This window comes from Prionailurus viverrinus, chromosome E3 (assembly GCF_022837055.1).
Source record: "Prionailurus viverrinus isolate Anna chromosome E3, UM_Priviv_1.0, whole genome shotgun sequence".
Lineage (NCBI taxonomy): Eukaryota > Metazoa > Chordata > Mammalia > Carnivora > Felidae > Prionailurus > Prionailurus viverrinus.
In genome coordinates this window covers 5,481,475-5,507,399 of record NC_062576.1, presented here as the reverse complement: position 1 = coordinate 5,507,399, position 25,925 = coordinate 5,481,475, and the positions used below count along the sequence as shown (strand labels likewise).

Below are 25,925 nucleotides of genomic sequence, written 5' to 3'. Positions count from 1 at the left end.
AGCCATTCCACAGACCAATAAAATCAGAATTCTTGGGGGTGCACGCAGGCAGCAGTATTATTTAAAGTTCTCCATGTTGGGGTGCCTTGGTGGCTCAGTTGGTTAAGTGTCCAGCTCTTGATTTCAGCTCAGGTCATGATCTCACGGTTCATGAGTTCGAGCCCTGCATTGGGCTTCAGGCTGGCAGCACAGAGCCTGCTTGGGATTCGCTCTCTGCCCCTCCCCCCGCCCCACACTCTCTCAAAATAAATAAACAAAAAAATACTAATAGAAGTCCCCATGTTACTCCAAGTTTGAGAACCACTAACACAGAGCACACTTTGTTCACAACTGGTCAGCCGAGCGTCAGAATTCCCTGAGAAGCTTTTAAAAACTATCATCTTCTCCAACAAGCCAAAGACTGATTTTCTTTTTAAGTTTATTTTTTTATTTTGAGAGAGAGAGAGCGAGCAAGAGCAAGCAGGGGAGGGGCAGAGAGAGAAAGAGAGAGAATGAATCCCAAGCAGACTCCGTGCTGTCAGCACAGAGCCCCATGCAGGGCTCGAACTCACAGACCGCAAGACCATGACCTGAGCCAAAGTCGGACGCTCAACCAATTGAGCCACCCAGGCGCCCCAGATTTCTTTTTTTAATGAGAACATTTTGATATTTGTAAAAAGCTCCTGGATGATTCTTTTCTGTTAGCCAGGGCTGCGACTGTGAAGGGACGCATTCAGCTCTATTTAAGCAACGGGTGCAGACCCAAAACTTCTCCCAATGGAACTAGTCCTGTGGCAGCACAGACCTGCGCCCACACTGAGGGGAAGAGGCCTTCTACTCAAAACAAAAAACGTATTTAGGTTTAAAGTTGGCTTTTCTTACTTTAAATGTAATAATTTTAATTTTTTATTTGCACCTATAAATTCCTGTTTTAGCTTTGTTCTTTTTTTTTTAACTATCGCCAAATGGAGAATAACACAGAAATGATCTCATGCACACGATGATAATTTGGCTATGTTTTTGTGACTGAAAAAAGTCCCCAAACCATGCTTCTATCTGCCACTGTATGACCTAACAACAAAGCTTTAAAAAGTTGAGCCTGATAGAAAAGTGAACCTTGTTCACAGATACAAGCCTTCACAGTTCTAGAATGGAACTGAAGGGGTCATAATGAGACTAAAACTGAGCAATTCTGTCACAAGTGTCCCCTGAACTTCCAAGTCCCTACTCTTTGAAGTTTTGCTCATGGGAAACATAACCAAGAGAGGCAGCAGGGAGCTGGTGGCCGACGGGGCCAAGTCCCTGGAAGAAGGCCCAGCCGCGGCCCTCCACATCAGACTCTACGAGGCCATCATGAGGGAGGACTGTGCTGCCATCCGGGTGCTCCTGAGAAGCCACCCCGTCAACCAGCCCATGACCATTCTGGCCAACTCCACCAGCTACCGACTCCTTCTGAACCAGGTACCCCCCCCGCCCCCCCGCCCGCTTTCTGCTCAGCCACCTGTAGGGAAAAGACACGCTGCTCCAAAGGCCCACCACCTAGTTCGCGCAGGCTCCTCGAGGCCCCCCCACACCCGCAGCCCCACGGGTCACCCCCAGCACACCGCATGGCCAGAGCAGGCCCTTCTAAGTCGACGTGCCACCCCCCCTCTAGTTACCACACGCACACGGACACGCGAAAGGACTAGAATGCATTTGGTTGGCACAACGCTGATGCCATCCTCTCAGATATGGTGATGACAGCTGTGTGAAGGGATTCCTTTTCCCCTTTTTACATATGCTTTATCATTTGCTACATTTTTATACAATTACCTTTATAGTTATTTTTTCAAAAAGTCACCTTCTCCCTTACCCCACCTTCCTCCCTCATCCTGCTGTCACACTGTGAAGCCACTGATTACATACATATGCATTTTAAGAACCGGCATAAAAAGCTCGGCGAGTCACAGGACACACGCTACGTTCTCTCTGAGACCCCGGAAATGTGGGTGTTACTCCTGAGACTATAACTCTGGCAAAGTAGGAAAAAACACAAAACCGCACTTGTCAATCACCCTGCAGGTTAATTTAAGGACAAAGTGACTTAGTAGCAATTACCGTTAACTTTCCCCTGTGAGCTCCCCACAAGAATCAACTTCCAAAGCTTTCAGTAAGTGATTTCTGTTGCCTTGGTAAATCTGCATTTATGCAAAACACAGGTTTTATAATAAGAAACTCACTGGTTTGGGGTCCTTTAAAACAGTCAAAAGGAAGGAAAATTTCCATGCACATACCAGAAAAAATACCGAACTGAGATACTAAATACACTTATTTCCTCCAAAACAGCAGGCTGACACAATGGCCACTTCTCCCTGCACAGGGCTCCTTGTAACGTATTTCGGTTTCTCCCCTGAAGCAGACGCAGTCCATCATCCCCATTCATCTGGCTGCCAAACACCGCAAGGCACAAAGTTTGCTCTGTTTGCTAGAACATGGCGCTGACCCCGAAGTAAGGTAACTCGACGGGGATCACTTCTAAGTGAGGAGACGCATGACTTAGGTTACCCTTCCCGGTCACGTCCGGACTCACCCATCCTTCCGTGTCATGGACTACAAAATCCTAGGTCTCGAATGAGCCCGTTTCCTTACTGACTAGATGAGAGCCTCTGAAAAACTGGCCGAAACGCAGGAATACACACCAGGCAGCCCACTGAAAGCATCCTGAGAATTAAGCGCTCAGCAATGATGCTGTGGAAAATGCGTTAAGTCCTGGTCGCAGCCCTCAAGGAGTTTAACACCCTAAGCTAGGGTGAAAAATAAGTAAACAGAAACAGACAACGGATTTTCTTTTTATCACCCACCCCTAGAAAGTACGCTTCACAAAAGAGAAGCTTGTGTGGCTCCTCAACCCGTCTTCACCACCTAGACCAATGCCAGGCACTAAGTGCCCGATAAATACTACTTAGTGAAGCAACACCTTCTTGGCCCCATAACATTACAACAAAGTAAAGCCCCAAATCCTCACTATGCTCCAGAAGAGCCCCCCAACCTGTGTGGCTCCCCCCTCACCCCTGCGCACCCCTGCCCAGCTCTGCAGACCCTCGCGCTGTCCTTCCACGACTGGACGTCACCAACGCGCCCCCTCCTCCACAGCGGCCCCTCGGTGCACCCTTTCCGACCCTTCCACCACAGGCCGCCCCCGTGGGCCCTCATAACTCTTAGAACTCTCCCCACAGGTAATTCTGGCCTAGCTACTGAAACGCCTTTCATGCCAGACTGTCAGGCCTGCAAGGGCAGAGACTGTTTTACCCTATCCCTCCCTAGCCTGGGGCCTTACGCTACATAAATACACGCGAACTGAAAGTCATTTCCAAATCTCAGCAGAGCGGTCAGCTATTCGTAATAAGCCTTCCCTTTTCTCTGCCAAATAAAGCAAGTTGGGAGGCCACCCGGAGAGACCTCAGCAGAGGGGCGCACGGGGGCCGCTGTAAAACCCTGGCTGCACCTGAGTTGGCGCAGGGAGTGAAGACCAACTGGTTTCACTAACTGGGGGCTGTGGGTCTCCAGATTCGACTCTGTCTTCTGTTCCACCTCCCCACACACGGGGAGCAGATGCAGGGCCACGAAGAGCCACATTGGCAGGGGTTCTGGCCCGGTTCGGCTCAGCTCTGCGTTAAGACCAGGTCACACCAGGCCCACGGAACTCTCCCGCGTGGCTGCTAAACCACAGCACCGTGTGAGGTGCTGGGGCACAGGATTAACTAACATACAGCCTCGGAGAGGCCAGTCCCAGCAGGGGTAACAAAACTGAAACCGCTGTAGGAAGCTAGGCCCCTCCAATGCTGTGATGCACAGTACCCTGTCCCCCCAAAACGCCGTGATACCCCGAGGACTAAACGGCCATGCAGATTTCCAAACGCTTCTTCCAAGTAGTTGAGGAGAATTACTTCAAACAGACATTCCCTTCTTGAGCACTAATTCTTCGTGTAGATACAATGTAGGTATTCATGGATATAGCGTAGACATTCATTGATACAGCATAGATATTCGTGGATACAGTGTAGATACTTGTGGATATAGCGCAGACATTCGTGGGTACAGTATAATCTGTGATGAATAACTATTTTAGGGACACAAGAGGCCTTACCACACTTCACCTGATGCTGCTGCACTGGCCGATCATTTCTACCACGTGGACAAAACCGGGGAACAGAATACGAAGGATCCTGACAGACATTCAGAACAATGCCGTAACATGTCTCCGCATTTTGTGCGAACACGGAGCCCAAGTCAACGCTCGGGTAGACAACAGCAACAAACACTCTCCCCTCCACCTGGCCATAACCTACGGGACCTATCCAGTGCTCTCCATTTTAGCCCAAAATGGTGCCCACATCAATGCTGTTAATGAATCCAGCATGACGCCCCTTCACACGGCTGCAGACATGCTCAACAAGGAGATGATGGAAACACTAATTGCCTGCGGAGCAGATGTTAACTGCGTCATCTCCTCCACTGGGAACACGGCCCTTAAGCTGGCGGTGTGCACGGCGTCGAGCAAAGCAGGCCGAATGCTGGCCGCGGGCGTGAACTGCATCCGTTTACTGCTAATTCACGGAGCCCAAGTGAATGCCCGGGACCACGAAGGTCAAACGGCTATCCATGAGGCGTGTTTTGGAGGCAGAGAGGCAATTATCAATCTCTTGCTCGAATTTGAAGCAAATGTCAACCTATTAACAAGAAACGGGGAGTCTCCCATCTACATGTACCTTCAGCGCAGTTCCAACGTAAGGGACACGGAGCTTCTGGCCAGGCTACTTCATCGCTCTTATCCTTTGAGACTGACCAATAACCACGGAATTCTACCTGCGGGAATCATGCTGCCAGAATTCCACCTCTTAAGGGAAACCCTCATAAAGCTATCTCAAAGACCCTTATCCCTACAGGACATCTGCAAAAGGAACCTCAGGAATATTTATGGTGAGAAGTACAAAGGGCACTTGAAGCGACTTCTCCCCGCGAAGATGTGGCATTCTGTATATGGCTTTCATGACTTAGCTTACCTCCTGAAATAGCACCCCCAAGTGGCACAGGCCACGGAATTTCAGTAACTCACCATGCGGTTTCTGGCTAAGACACATACCCTGGCAACACTGAACCCATCAGCTTGCACATCCCGGATGTACAAACCATTTGGTTCCTAAACTTTTTTCAAAAAATAAAATGATCTGCACGTTAACTTTTTTGTTCCCAAATACTCTTTTAAATACATTTTCCACAATTCAACTTTTTGTTCAAAAATAAGCCACTTAAAACTCTTCTGCCAAAGAAGTAAACGTGTTCTTTCTTGATAGCCTGTTCTGATTAAAAATCAAGATAAGCATAGATTTTTTAAACAGCAGAAAAAAACTGGCCATATTAAATTCCCTTGAAGATACAAAATTATAGAAATAGATTTTACCTCTAAGGCTGCAATAATCTATGAGGATTTTTGTCCGCATTAAATACATTTAACGTCCTCAATTATATTAGTACTCCGCACACTTACTACCTGGAAAACCAGTACTAATCCTCCAGGGAGAATTTTCGAATGCCCAAAGATCACTGCCTAAAGTTCGGGACCTACAGGATGATGATTTACATAAAAATGATAATCCTCTAGATAAATGAAAGAGGATACATACTTCCATCTAATTCAAAGAACCAATGCCACGTCCTCCCTGATACGAAATTACTGCTGCTTTCAATGACTCAGCCTCTCCACTTACCTTCAGATCTCTGTGTACAATTCCCATGTTGTGTATGTAAAACACACCTTCCACCACTTCTTGAAAAATTTTTGTTGCAACACTGGCCATAACATAGGGACCTTCAAGTAAAAGAGGAAGTTTTATTTCTCTAATTGTCTTTTTACTCATTACATTAACATCTCAATGTTACATAGTTCTAAATACATTAAACACATTAACATCGTTCAGATTTTCAACAAAATCAACATTCCAAAATGGTTAGAAATTAGACAAGAAGGGCTCCTCAGGTGGCTCAGAAACCACCACAAACCAGCACCCTAGTGAACAGAATTGGTGTCACTAATTTCACTCAAGAGCCCCTGTATTAATTACCTTGCAAACCATTCTTCAGGCATCAGGCGGCTAGATTAAATTAGGTTTAAATCTTCTTCAACCCCTGACATCCCTCACAGCTAATAAATTTGGTGTCCTAAACCCACTGCGGATTAGAGACACTGTTACAAATAATGGAGTAAAAAAACAGATACATTAGGCTAGCTTGAGGAGTGAGCTTCCATTACGTGGACGTTTGGAATGCTGCAGTTTCCAAAATTGACTAACAAATGAAAAATGAGGTATAGGGAAAAGTAAATAATTTAATTCATCTATTGCCGTGATGATATAACACCTAACTTTAGAGGGCGGGAAAGTTCTGTAGGACTAAAACAGAAATTGATAAAGACAAAAATCCTGGAGTTTTCCAGCTAAGCTATTTCGGTGAATATCGTAACGAGAACTTAATGGCTTTTCTCTTGTCAGCCACTGTAAACCTTGAACAGACTGCTTACTTTCAAGCACAACACGAGACAGTCTCCCTTCTCCTGGATGAGCTTACGTCGTTACGCAGCTCACCTACCCCACGCTCCCCTTTTGCACCAGCTAGCATGTACCTCAGGAAGCTCAAGTCCTTAGCCCAGTGCTTGAGAAGACAGAACACTGTGTGCGTGGGTGTGTGCGTGGGTGTGTACACGAGGGTACCACTCACAAGCACCTCTACTACCAGCGCCCCTCACACCGAGGCCACGACCTCCTGTCCGCAGGGATGAAGGAGGGCTTTGGGGCTTTCACAGCCTTGGAACAACTACCTTCCTTGGGTCTGTCGGTAAGAGGTGCCCATCTCGGGCCCCAGCCAGAGGGTTCGGCGCCGCACACGGGCCCGATCCAGGGAGAACACTTTCCGTTCCCTCAGCACCGCACCCTTCACACCGACTGCTTCACTCCTCAAACCCAATCACATGGGCCAATCCACATTTCACAGGGGAGGAAACAGGCAGAGAACAGCCCCCTGACTTGACCCAAGCCTTAAGGCCAGTGAGTGCTAGAGGCAGGATACAAACCGGGGTCTATCGCTTCTGGACTGTTGGGAATGGCTCCTGTAAAACTACACGCGACAGGAAGGAACGCACACGGTGCCGGAGTACTACAAAGTAAAACTTTTGTATTTTAAAGTATTTTTAGAAGAAAAATATGTATCGTGCTAGCTAGCTACATCATACACGGTCTTGCCCTGATTTCATTGTCCTGGATGGTGGCTTACTGTCCTGGATGGTGTAAATCGGAGACATCCCATACGTCATGAGGGACCCGTTACTTATTTTCCAAACGGAAGTTGAAAGATCAACAACTCCATACAGACTTTAATAAGCCATTCTTCTTGTAGAAACATCTGTGTATAGCACTACGATGCCTGTGCAGCAACGGATACAACCCAACAGGGCACTGAAAACACCCTGCCTACTCCTTGCCACGACTGAACTGAGAAAAGCATGCCAGGTTCTGATTACGTGGTAAACCAAAGAAGCGGCGAACGTCGAGTTCGCCGTCGAGTTCGAATGTCTGAAGGAGGCATTATGTTTCTGCCTTCACTGGAAGCTAATCTAAGATTCTGGGTGGGTTAAATGACCTGTATTTTAGACCAAATAAAGGGTGACAGTGTCATCAGGAGTGAAGAGCAAATGATTAATACTCAGCATTTAGCTGAGGCTTTACTTAAAACCCAGTCTCTTGTGTCCCCAATTTTGGTAACGGAATATACATTAGAATCGACAAGAGAATTTTCAAATAAATACCAAAGGCCAAACCCTATCCCAATACCAATTATGTAAAAATTACTGTGTGGTCTCAGACAACAGCCTTTTTAATTTTTTTTTTTCCAACGTTTTTATTTATTTTTGAGACAGAGAGAGACAGAGCACGAACGGGGGAGGGGCAGAGAGAGAGGGAGACACAGAATCGGAAACAGGCTCCAGGCTCTGAGCCGTCAGCCCAGAGCCTGACACGGGGCTCGAAATCACGGACCGCGAGATCGTGACCTGGCTGAAGTCGGACGCTTAACCGACTGCGCCACCCAGGAGCCCCAACAACAGCCTTTTTAAAAAGACAGACTTTACTTGTTAAAACAATGTTAGATCTACAGAGAAATGGAGATGATAGTATGGCTCCCACTTACCCCACACCCAGTCTCCCTTTAATAACACCTACATTAATATGGTACATTTGTCACAATAATGCACAAATACTGATACAAGCCCACAAACTATTCAGACTTCCTTAGTTCTTACTGAATGTCCCTTCTCTGTTCTAGGACTCCGTCCAGGACACCATATTACATTTAGTTGTCATGTCTCACGAGGCTCCTCGGGTCTGTGACAGTTCCTTAGACTTTTCCTATTTATGACGACCATGACAGTTTTGAGAAGTACTGGTCAGACACTTCGTAGAACATGCTCAGATGGAGATTTGTCTGATGTTTTCTTACAACTAGATGGCATTATGGGTTTTGGGGAGAAAGACTCCAGACACACAATGCCCCTCTCATCACCCCTTCTCAAGGGCACACACTATGAATAGGAGTTTTCACTGCAGATGCTGACCTTGAACACCAGCCAAAGTCATGTTCGTCGGCTTACTCCACCTTAAAGTTATTCTTTCTCATCAACGACACCTTTTTGAAAGCTCCCTAGGTGATTCTAATGTGCGGCACAAGTTGAGAACCAGTGTGATGGTAATTTTAGAAATTACTAACCTGACGGAGTATTTCTAGAGGATATCTAACTACAGAGGAAGGAAGGGGATCTGGATCTTCAGAGAGACAAACTTTTCACCCCCTACCCTTCTGTAACGATTTCTTTAAGGGTGTAATTTTGCAAGAGTATCACAGTGTCATGTTCCAAAAAATAACACAAATATGTAAATTTCCTTGCAAAAATTCTAAAAGACCTTTTTTGCCCAAAAGCATTAACCTGAATTCTAGCGTATTACTGCTTAGGTATCAACAAACCACGTCTCTCTTTTTATAGACCTCCATTCTTAAAAAATGTTGAAATAAGCACCATTGTTTCTTTATGTTAAAAAGGTGATGTTTTTCCCCTAAAGCACCTGGAGGTAGTTCCCCTAAAGCACAGGGAGGTAGTTCCTACAGTGGAAGACCGCCCATGTCTTGATTTCCCAGCCCAATGTTTCCAGATACATACGGTACTCACATGCAGATTCGTCCACGTACTTCTGGCCCCGCTGGTTTCTCTCGACTATCCAGTCCCACAGTGAGAGCTGGCACAGCTGCATCTGGATGTGCAGCATCAGGTGGTACTGCACCTGCGGGGCGACACAGCTGGCTCCCACCTGTGCACGATTTGCTCCTATCACTCAGTCAACAGATACTCACCTGCCTACTCTAGGCCAAGCACGGGGGCTAAGTGCTCAGGAAAGAGACAACAAGCACGTGTCTACCCAAGAAGCCCCAGGGTCTAGTGAAGGAGACAGAGAAATAAAGGAATACCGAAAACGGTGTGTCATAACCCAAGGGGGCAGGGATAGGCCCGGTGGAAGAATGGGAGCAGCTCCTGAATGGGACACGGACGCACGGGGGCTGAGGCTATGTGGTCTGCTCACAACACAGTTTCCAAAGCTAAAACACCATGTCAAAGAATGGCTGTGTGGTATTCTACCCTCTGTATACCTCAAGGTATATGCACTGTGGTGGCTTCACTGGGTCCATAAATAACTTGTTCAAGGAAAAGGTAAGCAAAAATTAAGCTTGCTAGAGCCCATTTAGGTGCCGAGGAAAATCCCCCAAATGTAATACAGGGAAATGAAATGGTTTTGATGAACAGTCCTTCACACGCAACTCCTTTGGATTTGGAGGACTCTGCTCAAAGTTTTGTGTTTCGTGAAAAGCACATGCACAGAGCCACATGGTCCTGGACAACGAGAATTAATTCTGCATACATACAGATGGCATACAGCTCTGTAATCCCAGCATGCGGACTGTATATAGATTCTGTTAATGTTTAAGATTTATTTTGTTTTTTTTGTTTTGTTTTTGTTTTTTTTTTTTTTTTTAATTTTTTTTTCAACGTTTATTTATTTTTGGGACAGAGAGAGACAGAGCATGAACGGGGGGGAGGGGCAGAGAGAGAGGGAGACACAGAATCGGAAACAGGCTCCAGGCTCTGAGCCATCAGCCCAGAGCCTGACGCGGGGCTCGAACTCCCGGACCGCAAGATCGTGACCTGGCTGAAGTCGGACGCTTAACCGACTGCGCCACCCAGGCGCCCCTATTTTGTTTTTTTTAAACACGAATTGTCAACACCAGGGAGAGTATGCAGGAGTCTCACCGACATGTAAGTGTGACCCTAATGAGTGTCCTGAAAATGGACTTGGGGATCTCTCCTCTCCTCTCTCCTAAAGTCATGTTCCAAAATACAGAAAACCTTTATGCATAAACATATGTGTACAGCATGATGCTAACACACAACACAAAAAGTGTGAATGATGCTTCCAGCTCCAGGGGGCACAAATGAGAAGATCTAGAGAAGGCCAGAAAAGGAGTGGTAGGAGCTAACTAAGCAAAGGAGGGAAGACCCAACACAAGGGCCACGGGTGGGGGAACATGGAGGGGAGAGGCTGACCAAAGCAGATGAAGGGCGAGAGGGGAGACGGGGGAGGGCAAGGTGAGCAGTCAGCGGGGGCAGGGAGAGGCCACAGCTAGTCACGGTCCTTGACACAATTGCTATGGGTGAGCATCAAATCATCGGTAGGTTCTGGGCAAGTTACCTACCTCCGTCTGCCCCAGCAAATTTAAGTTTTCCGAAGATTCCTCAGTGGATGCGAAATTCTCTTCTAAGTCAGAATGATGCCTAAGTGGCAGCTGATGTTCGACAATCGATCTGGAAGGCAAATCGGCCAAACCATTTCCCTGGAGTAAACTGGATGCTTCAAATTCACTGGCGTCTCTTGTAACTGCATTGGTGGTGTAATTCACCAATCTGTTATTCTGATTTTCAATGCCAGATTCTTCTAAGGACTTTTCTTTCTCTGAGGTGAGCTCGGCGAAGATAATGGATGAGCTGTTACTTTCATCAGTTTTAACATATTGATTTCTGGAAGGAAAAAAAAAACAGTAAAGCTAAAAACCAACGTAAAAAAAAAGATAAAGACTAACTCAGCTGTCCCCTCGAGCCCTCAGAATCTTGACTGGTAAACTCCTGAAGCAAATGGCATCAAATCTCTCTAGGAGCAACATTTACTGAAAACACTGACAAGAAATGGCTGAGAGGAGGAAACAATTTAACATTTTGTAATGAAAATGAGGAAAAAGACAAAGACAACCCAGGGCAGGTTATACCTTAACCGGCCAAACTAAACACCAGTGCACACACCTGTCGTCGTCCTCGTCGGAGATCACTTCCAGAGATGGCAACTGAATAGAAATTCTATCTGTCAGACAAAAACAAAAACATATCTTCAAGCAGCCTAGCTTTCTAAGTCATAGTCAAAGGCAGAGCTAAAATAACACCAAATGAGGGACACCTGGGTGGCTCAGTTGGTTGAGTGTCCGACTTCGGCTCAGATCATGATCTCGCAGCTCGTGGGTTCGAGCCCCATGTAGAGCTCCGTGTTGACAGCTCAGACCCTGGAGCCTGCTTGAGATACTGTGTCTCCCTCTCTCTCTCTGCCCCTCCCCTGCTTGCTCTCTCTCTCTCTCTCTCTCTCTCTCTCTCTCTCAAAAACAAACATTAAAAAAAAAGTTTTTTAATAAATAAAATAACAGCAAATGGGACCACAAGTCTAAAAATGTCAATACCTTCTGGCAAAATATAATAAGCGTATTCGAATGCCTGGCTCATTTTAGGAATTGTAGAAACAGAGCTATTCAACTATGCCCAAAAAGGGTGGCAGGGAGCAAACTTCCTGCAGAAGACCCGAGAGTTACTGCTGTAGGTTCCGTGGGTCTTCCAGGACTCGGCCCCAACTACTGGGCTCTGCTGTTGTGGTGCAAAAGCAGCCACAGACAATACACAAATGAATGAGCCGGTGGCCTAGCAAACTTTGCTCATTGATGTGAAATCTGAATTTCAGGTAACTTTCACAAAATAGTCGTCTTTTGATCGCTTTTAAACTATTTAAAAATGTAAGAAAACACCCTCCGCTCAGGGGATGCACAAAAATGGGGGTGGGCCGGGTCTGGCCCACGGGCCGAAGTTTGCCAACCCTTCAGCTACATCGTGTGTACCTGCTTACCTTGTGTTTGGTCCACGTGAACATGTTCTATCCAAGCAGTGTGGTAGCCCACTATACTAGGATGCTGAAGGCCGGCCAGGACCTTCACTTCCCGCAGTACCTACAGAGGAAACACACTTAGATCTGGCTTTCACGGACAGCTGACTGTCCATCGTACCAAAATACCACTTGTTTCAGAGCAAAACAACCGAAATCCATCTGAACAGGAAATCTAAACTACGTTAAGACAATCGTAGTATTATTGAGACAAATGGAATTGTTACAGCGACAAAATAACGTACATGTACCGAGAGCTTCACACTTTACCGAGCCCATTTATATTCGTTCTCTCATTTTACTACTACCAGTAAGTCCAGTGCTTGCTTCGGCAGCACATATGCTATGAGTAAATCCAGGCCCTGAAGGTAAATAAAACCACTGCAGTCACTACGTCAAGGACAGGAGACAGAAGTGGCTTAGAGGACTATGTCATTTTCCCAGGACCATACAACATGTCAGGGGGAAGACCAGAACCTGAACTGAACTCATATTTTCATAACAAGCTATACTGTATATGAATGATTTACTTTAAAAATTAATTTCCGGGGCGCCGGGGTGGCGCAGTCGGTTAAGCGTCCGACTTCAGCCAGGTCACGATCTCACGGTCCGTGAGTTCGAGCCCCGCGTCAGGCTCTGGGCTGATGGCTCAGAGCCTGGAGCCTGTTTCCGATTCTGTGTCTCCCTCTCTCTCTGCCCCTCCCCCGTTCATGCTCTGTCTCTCTCTGTCCCAAAAAAAATAAATAAACGTTGAAAAAAAAAATTATTAAAAAAAAAAAAAATTAATTTCCCCAGCAACGCTCCTGAAATGTGGTCAATCAGGAGCGTCTATAAAAAATTATGTCAGGGACGCCTGGGTGGCTCAGTCGGTTGAGAGTCTGACTCTTACTTAGTTTGGGCTCAGGTCATGGTCTCACAGTTGGTAAGATCGAGCCCTGCACTGGACTCTGCACTGACAGTGCAGAGCCTGCTTGGGATTCATTCTCTCTCTCTCTCTCTCTCTTTCTCTCTCTCTCTCTCTCTCTCTCCTCTCTCCCCACTCTCTCTGCCCTTCCCTCACTCGCACTCTCTCTCTCTCTCTCTCTCTCAAAATAAACTTAAAAGAAAATTAAGTCAAATAAAAATTTAGTTTTGATGTTTGTTTTACTGTAACCCACTCAGTAAATTCGGCAATCCACAACACCTAGTATTAATTAAAAAAAAAAAAATTTAATAAAAAATAAATAACTATCAGAGCCTAATGAGCACCAGGTGATGTATGGGACTGTGGAACCACTATATGGTACTAATATAACACTGTATGTTAACTGGAATTTAAATAACTTAAACCCCTCCCCCCCAAAAGCCCCCATATCATCTAGTATTTGCCAAATACACACACACACATAACTCTTTCAAAAGGACTTAAACACTCAACTATTCAAAACAAATACACTTAAAAAACCATACCTTCATACAATCTGTTTTAGTTGCACCATTAATCAGGATTTTTTTAATTGCATAATACTGACCATCTAATTTATTCCTGACCTAAAACGTAGAGGGAAAGAGAAAGTACATTGTGCCATTAAATTCCAACAGAGAAAGTTATTGTAACCTGAGCTCAGGATCCAAACTAGCTAAAGAGATAAAATTAAGCGAAAGACAAGCCTCCTCTTTAATAGTAAAGAGTTCAGGGAAGTCGGCCATAGCCAGCCAGACTAGAAGCTTCCAAACTGCAGTGAGACTCCAACTCCTAGAGACTCTAGGTCTGAAAAATGGGCATGTTAGCAAAAAAGGACTATGTAAAGCCCAAAATACAATACCACAACTTTCTTCAGTGATGCATTTTCAAGAAAATTAATATAGTTTCCGGAATCTGCCTAAACCACCAGTATGGTTAGGAAAAGGTTAAAACCTGCTGACTTCCCCGTAAATGACAGATCTCAACGAAGAGTAAGCCTACATGATTTCTAGGAATTTCCTTTGAGCGCTTTAAATAATAATCACGAGAACAACTTCTCAAAATGCACTTATTCAGAGTAGGAGGTCAAAACAAGGATGTGGGAAGCAACCTTGTACACTCTTCCGTATCCACCTTTTCCTAAGACAGCAAGCTCTTCAAATTCATTTAGGTAACGTGAAGTCTGTGCTTCGAAGGCTACTTCCCTTGATCTAAAAGCAAGATACAAACAACCAATCAATATCAAAACACGAGAGATTCAAGCATCTAGGATATTTCATGTTCATTGTATTATTAACCTACCAAACCTTACTTATCACTAAATTATGACGATCTGAAAAGATGAGCCAAAATGACACTTTTCATTCTCTAGGAAGAAAATATTTGCCAAGCAAATCAACATGTAATACAGACAGCGAGTGGGGAAAAAATAAAGACAGGAAAGGGATCATTAATCAAGTAATCAAGTATGTTACCAGTAATTAGCATTCCAATTAGAAATTATCAATGTTTTAAAGCAGGAATCCTAAGGATAACTAACAAGCAGCAGTTGATTAGCGGAGCTCAGTAACAAACCTATTTAAATTTCTTAATGAGACCAATTACAGATTTTAAACTAGCATTTCCTACATACAACCAAAATTCAATGTTGTTCTGCTGACAGAGACCGGGTGTCAGTGCCCTCAATAAAGGGTGGGGCTTATGGAATCCACACAGAAAAAGGAGTGGAGGGGGGACAAAAGAGGGAGTGGGAATGAGAAGTAATACAAATCTTGGAGCAGTAACTATTTTCTCAGAACAAAGATTTTAATTTTCATAAATTACCCGAACTACATTATTTTTAATCCCCAAACTAATTTCTGATTAATTCAGGATAAGTTCTTAATTTCTTTTGGAGAGCTTACTCTTTGCACAATCACAGAAGTATTTAACACATACCTGATCTTCTGGATATGAGAATTATCCTCACGAGGATCCTAAAATTAGAAAATTGCTTTTAAAAGCATTTTGAAAAGTTCATGGAATGAGGAATCTCACAAAATTCATGTGAGATTCATGTCACATTAACAGTCTCAAATGCTCAAACGACATTCCAAGAAAGAAAAACACTCTGGCGTTTTCAAGATCACCAAGGGGTTTACGGTTGAAAACACTTCTCTCTTAACCAAAAGATCACTACTTAAAAAGCTATAGTCTTGCCATCCACTGCCAAAGTTGAGAACTGACCAAGGAGTTCTATCAGCAAATAACTCTAGCTTTGCCTTCAAAATACATGCAGAAACAGACCACTTCTCACATCTCCACTGCTACCACCCATTCCAAGCCACCATCACTTCCTGTCCCTGTATGACCACCTGTCTCCCTGCTTCTACCCTTGCCTCCCTCCATTTATTCTCAACACGGCAGCTGGGGGCAGGGGGGGCGTCCATTGAAACGAAAGTCAGATCATGTCACTCCTTGGCTCAAAATCCTGTAATGCTTCCCATTTTACTCGGAGTAAAAACCAAAGATGTTAAAACGGTCTCCAGATCCTACCCCATCTGTCCATCTCGCTGCCCTCCTTCCCTACCTCTTCCATACTCTCCCCTTGCCTATACTCCAGCCACATGGCTGCCAGTGAGCCAAGCACACTGCCACCTCGGGAATCACTGTTTCTCTGCCTGGACACTCTTCCCCCAGACAGGTGCACGGCTCATACTCAACTTGGGCTCCTCACCTAAATAACTGGCCACTCTGTATATAACGCACATTTTCTAAGCCCTTTCACTGCTTTGTTTCTCCTTAACGCTTACCACCATGTAACACCCTATTTATTTTTATACATTTTTATGTTGCTGTTGCTGACTGCCCCTCATCAGAACATAATCTCAAAAGAAAAAAAAGAACATAAGCTCCATGAGGGCAGGTGTTTTTGTCTATTTGGTTTGCTGCCTGAATCCCAGCCTAACACATAGTAGTCACTCAATAAATATTTGTTGGATAAATTAAGGTTAACGTTTTCATAAACCCGTATTATAATCAGGACTTCATAATGCTTTACAATACAGTTCTCTTGAAATTAAAATGTTTTTGTCAAATATGAAGTGTATTTCAGCGCTTACCTGACGAACTCTCTCTTTGGCGGACCTCATCAAATGGGTAATAGCTCTGTTGTGATGTAGTCTCAGTGAGCTAAACTCATCACTACAGGTAAAAGAAGACAGCAGTCCCATTTTGATAAAGGTCTGACAAAGCACTACAAAGAACATGGAAAACTATTATTAGAAAGGCCATCAATAAGATGACAATTTTAAGGAGACTAAAGAGTATTAATAGCCTCTATTAAAAAAAAAAAACAAAACCTCTGTAAGAAAAAAGTTATCTTCATACACATTACAATTTGGATATTGAGCCTCTAATAGAGAAGGAACAACCGTCACTCATCGATCAGGAACACATCTACATTTGCTTATTAGATACTGAGCACTTGCTTGTTTACCATGCCTGGATGGTTGGTAAAGTACTAAGCTGTTTTTAAAAAGGCAAGAAAAAAATGTAAATTTACTATTCTTCTGACATTCAAACACATCACATCTCCTTTTGCTGACAGGCAACGAGGTCCGAACAGAGGCAAAGTGAAAACGTTATTAGAACAAAAGTTGTTCTCAATTATGGACCCTCTCTAACCCACAAAGAGCACATGTGCATCAAGACCAAATACCAGGGGGAAAGTTAAGTCTGAAGTCACAATACCAGGCTCCTCAGAAAAAGAAGTTTCTACAGAAGTGCTTGGCTTTTATTTTTTCATAAACACATACACACACACACACACCCCATAGAGAATATTCTTTCTATATGGGTAATTTCATTATATTAACTAACTGAATAACATCAAAAACATTTTAAATATATTTTATTTAAAAGTTCAGTCACGTGGGGAAGTGAGGGTGCCTGGGTGGCTCAGTCGGTTAAGCGTCCGACTTCGGCTCAGGTCATGATCTCACGGTTTGTGAGTTCAAGCCCCACATCAGGCTCTGTGCTGACGGCTCGGAGCCTGGAGCCTGCTTCGGATCCTGTGTGTCTCTCTCTCTCTCTCTCTCTCTCTCTCTCTCTCTCTCTCTCTCTCTCCCCCTCCCCCACTCATGCTCTGTCTCTCTCTGTCTCAAAAATAAACATTTAAAAAATATATAAATAATAAATAAATAAAAATAAAAGTTCAGTCACCTAAAAAGGAATTCAAAACTATCTTAAAATCAGCAAGATTCAGATTTGCTTTAATTAGGAAGAATATTACTACTTAAAGGTGGTTATAACCTGCTTTTCTGTTCAATGAGCTCAATACAGTAATCCCCAGCTACCAATGTTCCAGAGCCTACAGAACACGTGCTTTTGTACAACCCACCTCCCCACCACTCATTCAAAAAAATAAGTGTACATGCGTACATTTTTCATGTCCCACCGAGCTCATCAAAATAATACTCTGCCTTTAACTAAGAACATTCCATTCTAAGACGGCATAAAGGTATCTGTAAGTCTGAGGATTCCTAACACTAAACAAGACTTAGACTTTTTCGGTAGAAAAGATCCTCAGAATTTGTGGCTGGTTGGAGCTATTAAAGAGGCCACAATGCTCTCAATGAGCTGGACCAGAAACATCATAACCCGTAATTCTGCTCACTTCTGAGCTCAAGTTTCTTTTTTTATTTTTATTTTTTTGGGGGGGGGGGGGCTCAAGTTTCTCATACACATAACCTATGGCAGCAATAAAAATAAACATTTCAACCACTGTGGTATAATAAGAAACATGCTTGGTCTTATGTCCTAAAATTCACACAGCTCCTAAAATTCTTGTGATTTCCCAAGTGCTGAGCGGGCGAGGAGCATCTTTTGTTCTAATATTTGGTCTTCGACCTCAGTTCCTGACACAAGAGCTTCTAACACCCTTGGAATCTCCAGAGTGATGAATGTCTTTGTTACGCTGATGAGACGACTGAGGGTCCCCCAGAGAGCTTCAAATGGGGAATGGTCACCACAAACACCAAGCCATGATTAGAAGCTTGGAACTTTCAGCTCCACCCCTCCATGCTCCAGGGAGAGAAGAGCAGGAGATTGAGTTCATTGATCATGCCATCATGATGAAGCCTCCATAAAAATCCCTCAGGTACAGGATCCAGGGAGCTTCTGGGTGAACACATCCACCTACCAGCAGAGTGATGCACCCCATCTCCATGGAGAAAGAAGCTGCCATACGCTGGATCCTACCGGTCCTCATCCTATGTGCCTCTTCATCTGGCTGTTCACCTGTATTGTTATCATACCCTCTACTGTATAATCAACCAGTAAGCAGAAGTGTCTCCCCGACTACTGTGAGCCATTATAGCAAATTATCAAACCTGAGAGGTCGACCCTTTATAGTGAACAATTTATAGCCAAGTTGGACACAAGTATGGGTAACCTGAGGACACTGGGGACCCACTACTTGCCAACTGGCATCCAAAATGAAGGCAGTCTGGGACTGAGACCTTAACCTGTGGGAACTGACAATAACTCCAAGTAGTATCAGAACTGAATTGAATGGTAGGACACCCAGCTGGTTTCAGAGAACTGGTCAGCACAGGAAAATACCCACACACTGGGTGTCAGAAGTATCCAGCACGTAGAGGAAAACAGTTTCCTGTTCAACAACACGGCATGCAGCTCTTCCAGGGCTCTGGTTAAGAACTACTTCAGAATGAGTAGCTGTGATTTTCATTTACCTGCTCACCCACCAAACCATGACAGATCTTCAAAAATTATATGAAGGAACATGTTATAGAAACAAAAAAACTATCTTTCATTTGTTTAAATACACACGATCATACGGTTATTAATCTTTTGGGCTCCTCAATGACAATATTCATTAGCAATTACCCAAAGAAGAATATAAAATACATTCAAGAAATAGAAACTATTAATACCTATTTCAAATGTTTATATACCAGCTGCTTCTCAGACCCACAACATCAAACAACATAGTATTTCTGCAAGGCTTATTTAGCAAGATTTACTAACATTTAAACACCTGTCTTGAACGAAGAGGGTTTGGTTCATGCACATGGCTCAAGTGTTCCAGCAAAGAAACAAGCAACAGTTGGTTTGCAACCGCAAAAGGGAAAGTCGGCTGTTGTAGGGGTCCTTTTAACACTTGGAGTTCTGCTGGGACATCAGATTCTAAAAATTAAAAGAGGAAAAAATGTTAACAGTACACATATCTCATAATGACAAAACAGCAGAATCTAATTAATGCAACACAAACTATTTACATTTAAGGAAATAAAACACAAAACAATAGTTATGCCCAGTGGGGTTAATCAAGACAGACTTACCGGAACTGAGTTTTGAGTTGAATTCTGGATGTTGGAAGACTAGCAGAAGGATGCCACTGGGGGGTTGGGGGGTGGGGGGCGGGGGGTGGGGAGCTTGGTAGTAATGAGGTGTGCAAAGGCAGAAATAGGTAGGTGAATAACTCAACACTCAAGCAAACGAGAGGGAATGAGATGGCTTCTTTCCTTCGAGAGGACAGCCGAGGCCTAGGCATAAAGAAGGGAGTTGGGCAGCAGAAAGAGGGCAAGGGAGAAAGGACGGAAACCACCTGGGGCATGCACTTCGTCTACACCAGGTGTTTCATGTGCACAAGCTCATTCAATCCTCACAAAACAGTGGGAGGGAAGTGTTACCGTTCTCACTTTACAGATCTCAGAGGTTAAGGAAGGTTAAGCAGACAGGTCAGAATAACTCCCAAGCCCATCCTCTTTCCCTTTTCTTTTTTTTTTTTTTTTTTTTAATTTTTTTTTTTTTCAACGTTTATTTATTTTTGGGACAGAGAGAGACAGAACATGAACGGGGCAGGGGCAGAGAGAGAGGGAGACACAGAATCGGAAACAGGCTCCAGGCTCTGAGCCATCAGCCCAGAGCCCGACGCGGGGCTCGAACTCACGGACCGCGAGATCGTGACCTGGCTGAGGTCGGACGCTTAACCGACTGCGCCACCCAGGCGCCCCCCTTTTCTTTTTTTTTAAAGTTCCTTTATTTTGAGAGATAGCGAGTGAGAAGGTGAGGGGCAGAGAAAGAGAGAGAGAAGGAGAGAGAGAAAGAGAGAGAGAGAGAGAGAGAGAGAGAGAGAGAGAGAGAAAATCCCAAGCAGGCTCCATGGTCTCAGCACAGAGCCCAACACGGAGCTCGAATTCACCAACTGTGAGATCATGACCTTGAGCCGAAACCAAGAGTCGGACGCTCAATCGACTGAGCCACCCAGGGGCCCAAAGCCCATCCTCTTTCCACTACACAAGACCAAGCAGATGAACAAGTTGGCACTTGAAGTTGAGGGTTGTAAGTTCTCACTTACTCTTTATTTAATATGTTACTGAACAGGCCAAAAGCAGTCAGAAGGAAAAATGTTTGAGGAAACTGCTCTGGAAACACGCAATATGTAGATGGGAAGGGGCGTGCAACAGTCAAGAGCCCAGTAAAGGAGTAAATGAAAGAAAAAACACGGAGGAAAGAACAGGTCCCAGAAATGTCAAGAAAGAAATGGATTGACCAACTATACAACACCAGGAAAAGGAGGATGGAGGCGTTAATGGGAGTGAAAACTCTAAGAGGGGCCGTTAGAGAAGAGATGAGACCTCTCAAACCCTCAAGAGCTGTGGACCCATTCAATTGGAAATGCCCTGCAGAAAGAGACCATGCATCCTACACCTGCTAAAAATCCTCCCCATTTCAAATATTCTATTCTGCCCTCCTCTATAATCTATTAAGGTCCTCGAGAAGTCAGTGTCCAAGTCCTGACTTCATCACCAATCTCCTCTCTGACTTGTAAGGAGACCAAAAGAACACCTGCGGCATACACAGATGTGCTATTCGTTTTAAAAGAAAACTTAACCAAGTATGGGGGCGGGGAAAGAATGAAAAATGTGCCCATGTAAAAACTTCTCTATGTAAAGACATCTTAAAGTTAAAACTTGAATAACACATTCAGATACAATACACAGATCTGTCCTATAGATGACAAGAAAAAGAAAAGATAATAAATTTATATAAAGCTCTTATAAGCTAGTAAGAAAATGAAGCACGGATAAAATTCAAATAGGTTTAAGCTAACTAGTAACTAATGACATACATATTAAAATAACTATGGTACCAGAATTTGCCATCAGATTGGTAACTATTTTTAAAGTCTGAAGAGGCGCCTGGGCGGCTCAGTCGGTTAAGCGTCCAACTTCGGCTCAGGTCATGATCTCGCAGTTTGTGAGTTAGAGCCCTGCGTCAGGCTCTGTGCTGACAGCTCAGACCCGAAAGCCTGCTTCAGATTCTGTGTCTCACTCTCTCTCTGACCCTCCCCCACTTGTGCTCGCTTGCTCGCTCTCTCTCTCTCTCAAAAATAAACAAACATTAAAAAAAACTTAAAGCATGGTATTGTTATGGATACAGAAAAGCAAACACTTTGAATCACAAGGGGGTAAAAGTGCTTGCAACTTCTGGCAATAAATACAGAATTCAAAATGTGCAAACATTTGGCCTCACGCTTCTAGTTTTTGGAAACATCTACCAAGAAAATAAGTAAACAAGGCACAACAAGGCACAACAAATATATAAGATGTTTAGCATACCACTGTTTAGAATACTGAAAACCTGCTAAGTTATATATATATATATATATATATATATATATATATATAACAATATTATGCAGCTGTTGGAAACGATGGTGTATAAAAAGATAATCATGACTAGTTCATTATCCAGTCAAAGGAGCAAGCTATAAAACACTAATACTAATGAAGGTGAGACAAGATAGCTCCATAGGAACCAACACAACTTCTCTGGTCATCATTTTATCAAAATGTATGAAAACTTTTTTTTTTTTTTTTAACCTATTTCTTTAACCCAACAAATCCTACTTCTGTACATGTAGTCTAAGGAAATAATCAGGTATCAATAAAGACTTTTGTGGGCACCTGGGTGGCTCAGTCGGTTAAGCGTCTGACTCTTGATTTCGGCTCAGGTCATGATGTCACGGTTGGTGAGATTGCACCCAGAGTCGGGCTCCATGCTGACAGCAAGGAGCCTGGTTGGGATTCTCTCCCTCCCACTCTCTGCCCTTTCCCTGCTCTAAGAAATAAGCATTAAAAAAAAAAAAAAAAAAAAGATAAAAAGCAGAATGTAAAAGGTTTACCATACTATGATCATAATTTAAAAATGCATTTATTTCGGGGCGCCTGGGTGGCTCAGTCGGTTGAGCGACCGACTTCGGCTCAGGTCATGGTCTCACAGTTTGTGAGTTCGAGCCTCACATCGGGCTCTGTGCTGACAGCTCAGAGCCTGGAGCCCACTTTGGATTCTGTGTGTCCCTCTCTCTCTGCCCCTCCCCAGTCATGCTCTGTCTCTCAGAAATAAACATTAAAAATTAAAAAAAAATAAAAATGCATTTATTTCATAGCTATATAAATATATATATACAACAGAAAGAACAAAACAGACAAAATCTCTGCCCCTTCTGTTTTCAACCATACATCAATAGAATTTGTACAAGAAATGAAATTACAGTGAACACGCTGTTTTACAGTCTGCCTGTTTGATCCTTAGTATCTAGGATCTTGGAATCTAGGAATCCACCTGGCTTACAGCAGCCCTCATTAATATTTGCAAACAAACACACTAAATTGTTAGCAGTGAGTTCTCTGGGATGAGAGTACAGATGACTTTCTCCTTTTTCCTTGATTTCCTTAAATTTTTCTGAATTATTTCTCTAAATGTTTATCCATTTGGACAAACTCAGAAATCTTTAACCCGTTCATGAGATCTTTGACAATACTTTTTGAGAGAGAAAGAGACAGCGCATGCACACAAGAGAGGGGCAGAGGGAGAGAAATCTTAGGTAGGCTCCGTGCTCAGCGCAGAGCTTGACACAGGGCTCAATCCCACGAACCTTGAGATCATGACCTGAGCCGAAATCAGGAGTCGGACAATAAACCAACTGAGCCACCCAGGTGCCGACCAACAATAGTTTTAAATGTAAGTCATCGAATAAATTGTCTCTAGCTTTGCCAAAATGTAAACAGTAATCTCTGGGTGATCAGATTGTGGTTTTTAAATTTTCTTCTTTAGGTTTTTCTATAATTTTAAAACACACTGTAATGTGAAAAAAAAATTTTTTTTAATATACCAAATTGTCAACAATGGTGAAATGATGGTTAGGAGAGTTTTCTGCTTCTCTATACTCATACTTTCCTATTTTCTACAATAATTAAATTCTACTTTTTTTTTTTTTTAACATTTATTCATTTTTGAGAGACAGAGAGAGAACGTGAGCGGAGGAGGGGCAGAGAGGGAGGCAGACACAGAATCCAAAGCAGGATCCAAGCTCTGAGCTGTCAGCACAGAGCCCTACGCGGGGCTCAAACTCATGAACCACGAGATCACGACCTGAGCCAAAGTCAGACGCTCAACCAACTGAGCCACCCAGGTGCCCCAAGTTCTACTTTTTAATAAGAAAAAAGCAAAACAAAAAAAAAAAAATGACTGATCAGTGGAGTCAAATGAACTAAATCAAGAAAATAGCAACTATAAAAAAGACCAGTGGACAAATACTCAGACGCAGGAAGGAGTAAAACTGAAAGGCAATGAAGGCTGACACTGAATGCTTCCCGCTTCAATCCTGGTTAAGTAGAAGAGGAAGATCTAAGTGGGTAATAGGAAAGATGAGGTCGGGTCCTCTTATAAAAAAGAATAAGAAATAGTATGAGCTCCTAGGTGAATTAGAGTTCTAGAATTCTGCCAAGTAGGAGGTGAGTAGACAAACAGAAAAAAGGATCACCTACTTCAGGCTCCTCAGACAAGTATGATCTTAATAAATGGTCCATTATTAAATGAAGGAGGAACCTGGAGGATTAATCTGAGCCAAAAATTCTGGAAAACTTGTGTCAGATGAAAGAAGAAAACCAGTGAGTCTGACAATGGGCTTACTGTTGCTCTCCTTCTAGGGCATGCTGGGGCAGGGGAGGGGGGGGGGCATGCAGTAACTGATCAAAGTTGGTCCCCACATAACAGACGGCTGAAGAACACAGGTTATAGAGTTACATCTAGGTTCTGAATTTTCTGACTCTACCATCAACTGGCAGAGTGACCACCTCACATCATATAGACGACCTTCAAGAAATTCTGTAACAGTTCTGTTTCTAAGTCTACTAAAAAATGAAACTATTTTCCATAGACCTTACTTTTCACATAAAATGATAAATCATGTCTGGATATTCTGGGCCTCTTTGGAAGAAAAGGCAATATGTAAACACAACAGTACTGTTAGTAACCTAGTAGAAGTTTTCCAAAGCTTATCTAAGATCACTCCCTTCAAAAATAATCTCTCCTTTGCAGAAAACCTTATCGAAATATTACAGATAACACAGACTTGCATGTTTACAGCTGGGACTTTTCCTCTGACATAACACTTCACCTAATATTGTGCTGCCTTAGTAGACCAGGTTTCATGTGAAAAAATCGGTTCATTAAAATATAGTTCTCTTAAAACTACTCTGTCAAGGACCTACTAAAATTACCACCGCAGTCTGCTTTTGTCTCCCATTAGGGTCAAGAATTATAGACAGTATTTGGGTGAAGTTCGAAGGACTTTAGAAACAAATGAATCTTTTCAACTTGACTTGCACCTTCAAATCCACTGCAACATGTTAATACTTGCTTCATGCTTAAACTGAGCTTGTATTCCCTGTAATCATCCTAACTACCGAAAACTAAAAACCTCCCTGAATCAATGTATTCATTCCTGATAGCACAATTTAATTTTAAAAACTGCCAAAACAACTGGTAGTAATTAAAGACCCTAAGAACTTTCAATAAAATAGTGGATACTTTGAAGTGGTTAGAGTCAATGTTTTAAGTACTTTTCACTATAACATAACTTGCCTGGCTTAACCCTGTATCTCCTAGTAACCAAAGGTCCTTCACCCCCCAAAAACCTGGAGGCATTGTTTTTCTTTAAACCGAATAGAGTGATTTCCATACGGCCCCACTCTAGTCTTCAGCTCCCCTATCAGTGAGAAACTACAAATTAAAACGCTTAACCCAAACTGTTAAGCGTATAAGGTCCGCAAAATCTCCGTCTAGTAGTTTACAAAGCTCACTCTCAACGTCTGACCAAACCACAGGGCTCGAGAGCTGGAAAGCAGCCTGAGCGAAGCCTTACCAAGGACTTCGAGTCCGCAAAGAGGAAACCACGGAACAGAAACGTAAACAAACCAGTGGGTCGCGGACGCTCGTTTCAATAAATGTTTACCTTACCCATGCCGCCCGCCCGCCGCCCCCCGTCGCTGGGCCGGGGTCCAGCCGAATTCGCCCCATGGCTGCGGCGAAGCTCGGGGCTGCTCGCAGCAGCCCTGCCCGCTCGGGAATGAAGGTGGATGGGTGCAAGAAGAGGGCCGCCGCAGCATTCCGGGTCGCTCACCATCATACTTGGGGTCCGAGCCGTCGGCCGGGAACTCAATGGCAGGCGGCGCAGGAACAGCCTCCGCCCCGTCGCCCTCCGCCTCGCGCTCCCGGGCCCCGGAGCCGCCTCCCAGCATCGCCCGCAGCGCGCGGGCAGCTGCCCAGCCCGCCCGCCAGCCAGCTAGCACCGCACCACCTCACTCCGCACCAGCCTCCGCCAC

The 25,925-nt window shown here is 43.9% G+C and overlaps 2 protein-coding genes across 4 annotated transcripts in view; one reads left to right on the top strand and one right to left on the bottom strand.

Moving 5' to 3' along the window:
• EIF2AK1 (eukaryotic translation initiation factor 2 alpha kinase 1) overlaps nt 1-25,925 on the bottom strand; it is a 32,421-nt gene extending 6,496 nt beyond the window's left edge. Inside the window, exons 1-11 of one of the 2 annotated variants that reach the window (XM_047837577.1) lie at nt 25,724-25,925; nt 19,279-19,437; nt 16,350-16,483; nt 15,187-15,224; nt 14,360-14,459; nt 13,755-13,835; nt 12,270-12,369; nt 11,408-11,465; nt 10,807-11,128; nt 9,230-9,341; nt 5,727-5,827 (exon numbers count right to left, since the gene is read on the bottom strand). In XM_047837577.1, the coding sequence (XP_047693533.1) occupies nt 5,727-5,827; nt 9,230-9,341; nt 10,807-11,128; nt 11,408-11,465; nt 12,270-12,369; nt 13,755-13,835; nt 14,360-14,459; nt 15,187-15,224; nt 16,350-16,483; nt 19,279-19,437; nt 25,724-25,841 (1,323 nt within the window). In that variant the 5' untranslated portion in view covers nt 25,842-25,925. Of the gene's footprint in view, nt 1-5,726; nt 5,828-9,229; nt 9,342-10,806; nt 11,129-11,407; nt 11,466-12,269; nt 12,370-13,754; nt 13,836-14,359; nt 14,460-15,186; nt 15,225-16,349; nt 16,484-19,278; nt 19,438-25,723 lie in introns of those variants that run through there. The other variant, XM_047837578.1, reaches the window with a different exon arrangement.
• Nucleotides 1,225-5,033, top strand: ANKRD61 (ankyrin repeat domain 61). 2 transcript variants are annotated; one of them, XM_047837580.1, is made up of 3 exons: nt 1,225-1,440; nt 2,378-2,472; nt 4,088-5,033. In XM_047837580.1, the coding sequence occupies exons 1-3, from the start codon at nt 1,225-1,227 to the stop codon at nt 5,031-5,033; spliced, it is 1,257 nt and encodes a 418-aa protein (XP_047693536.1). The 2 variants fall into 2 exon arrangements, with proteins under 2 accessions (XP_047693536.1, XP_047693535.1); XM_047837579.1 differs by having other exon boundaries at nt 2,375-2,472.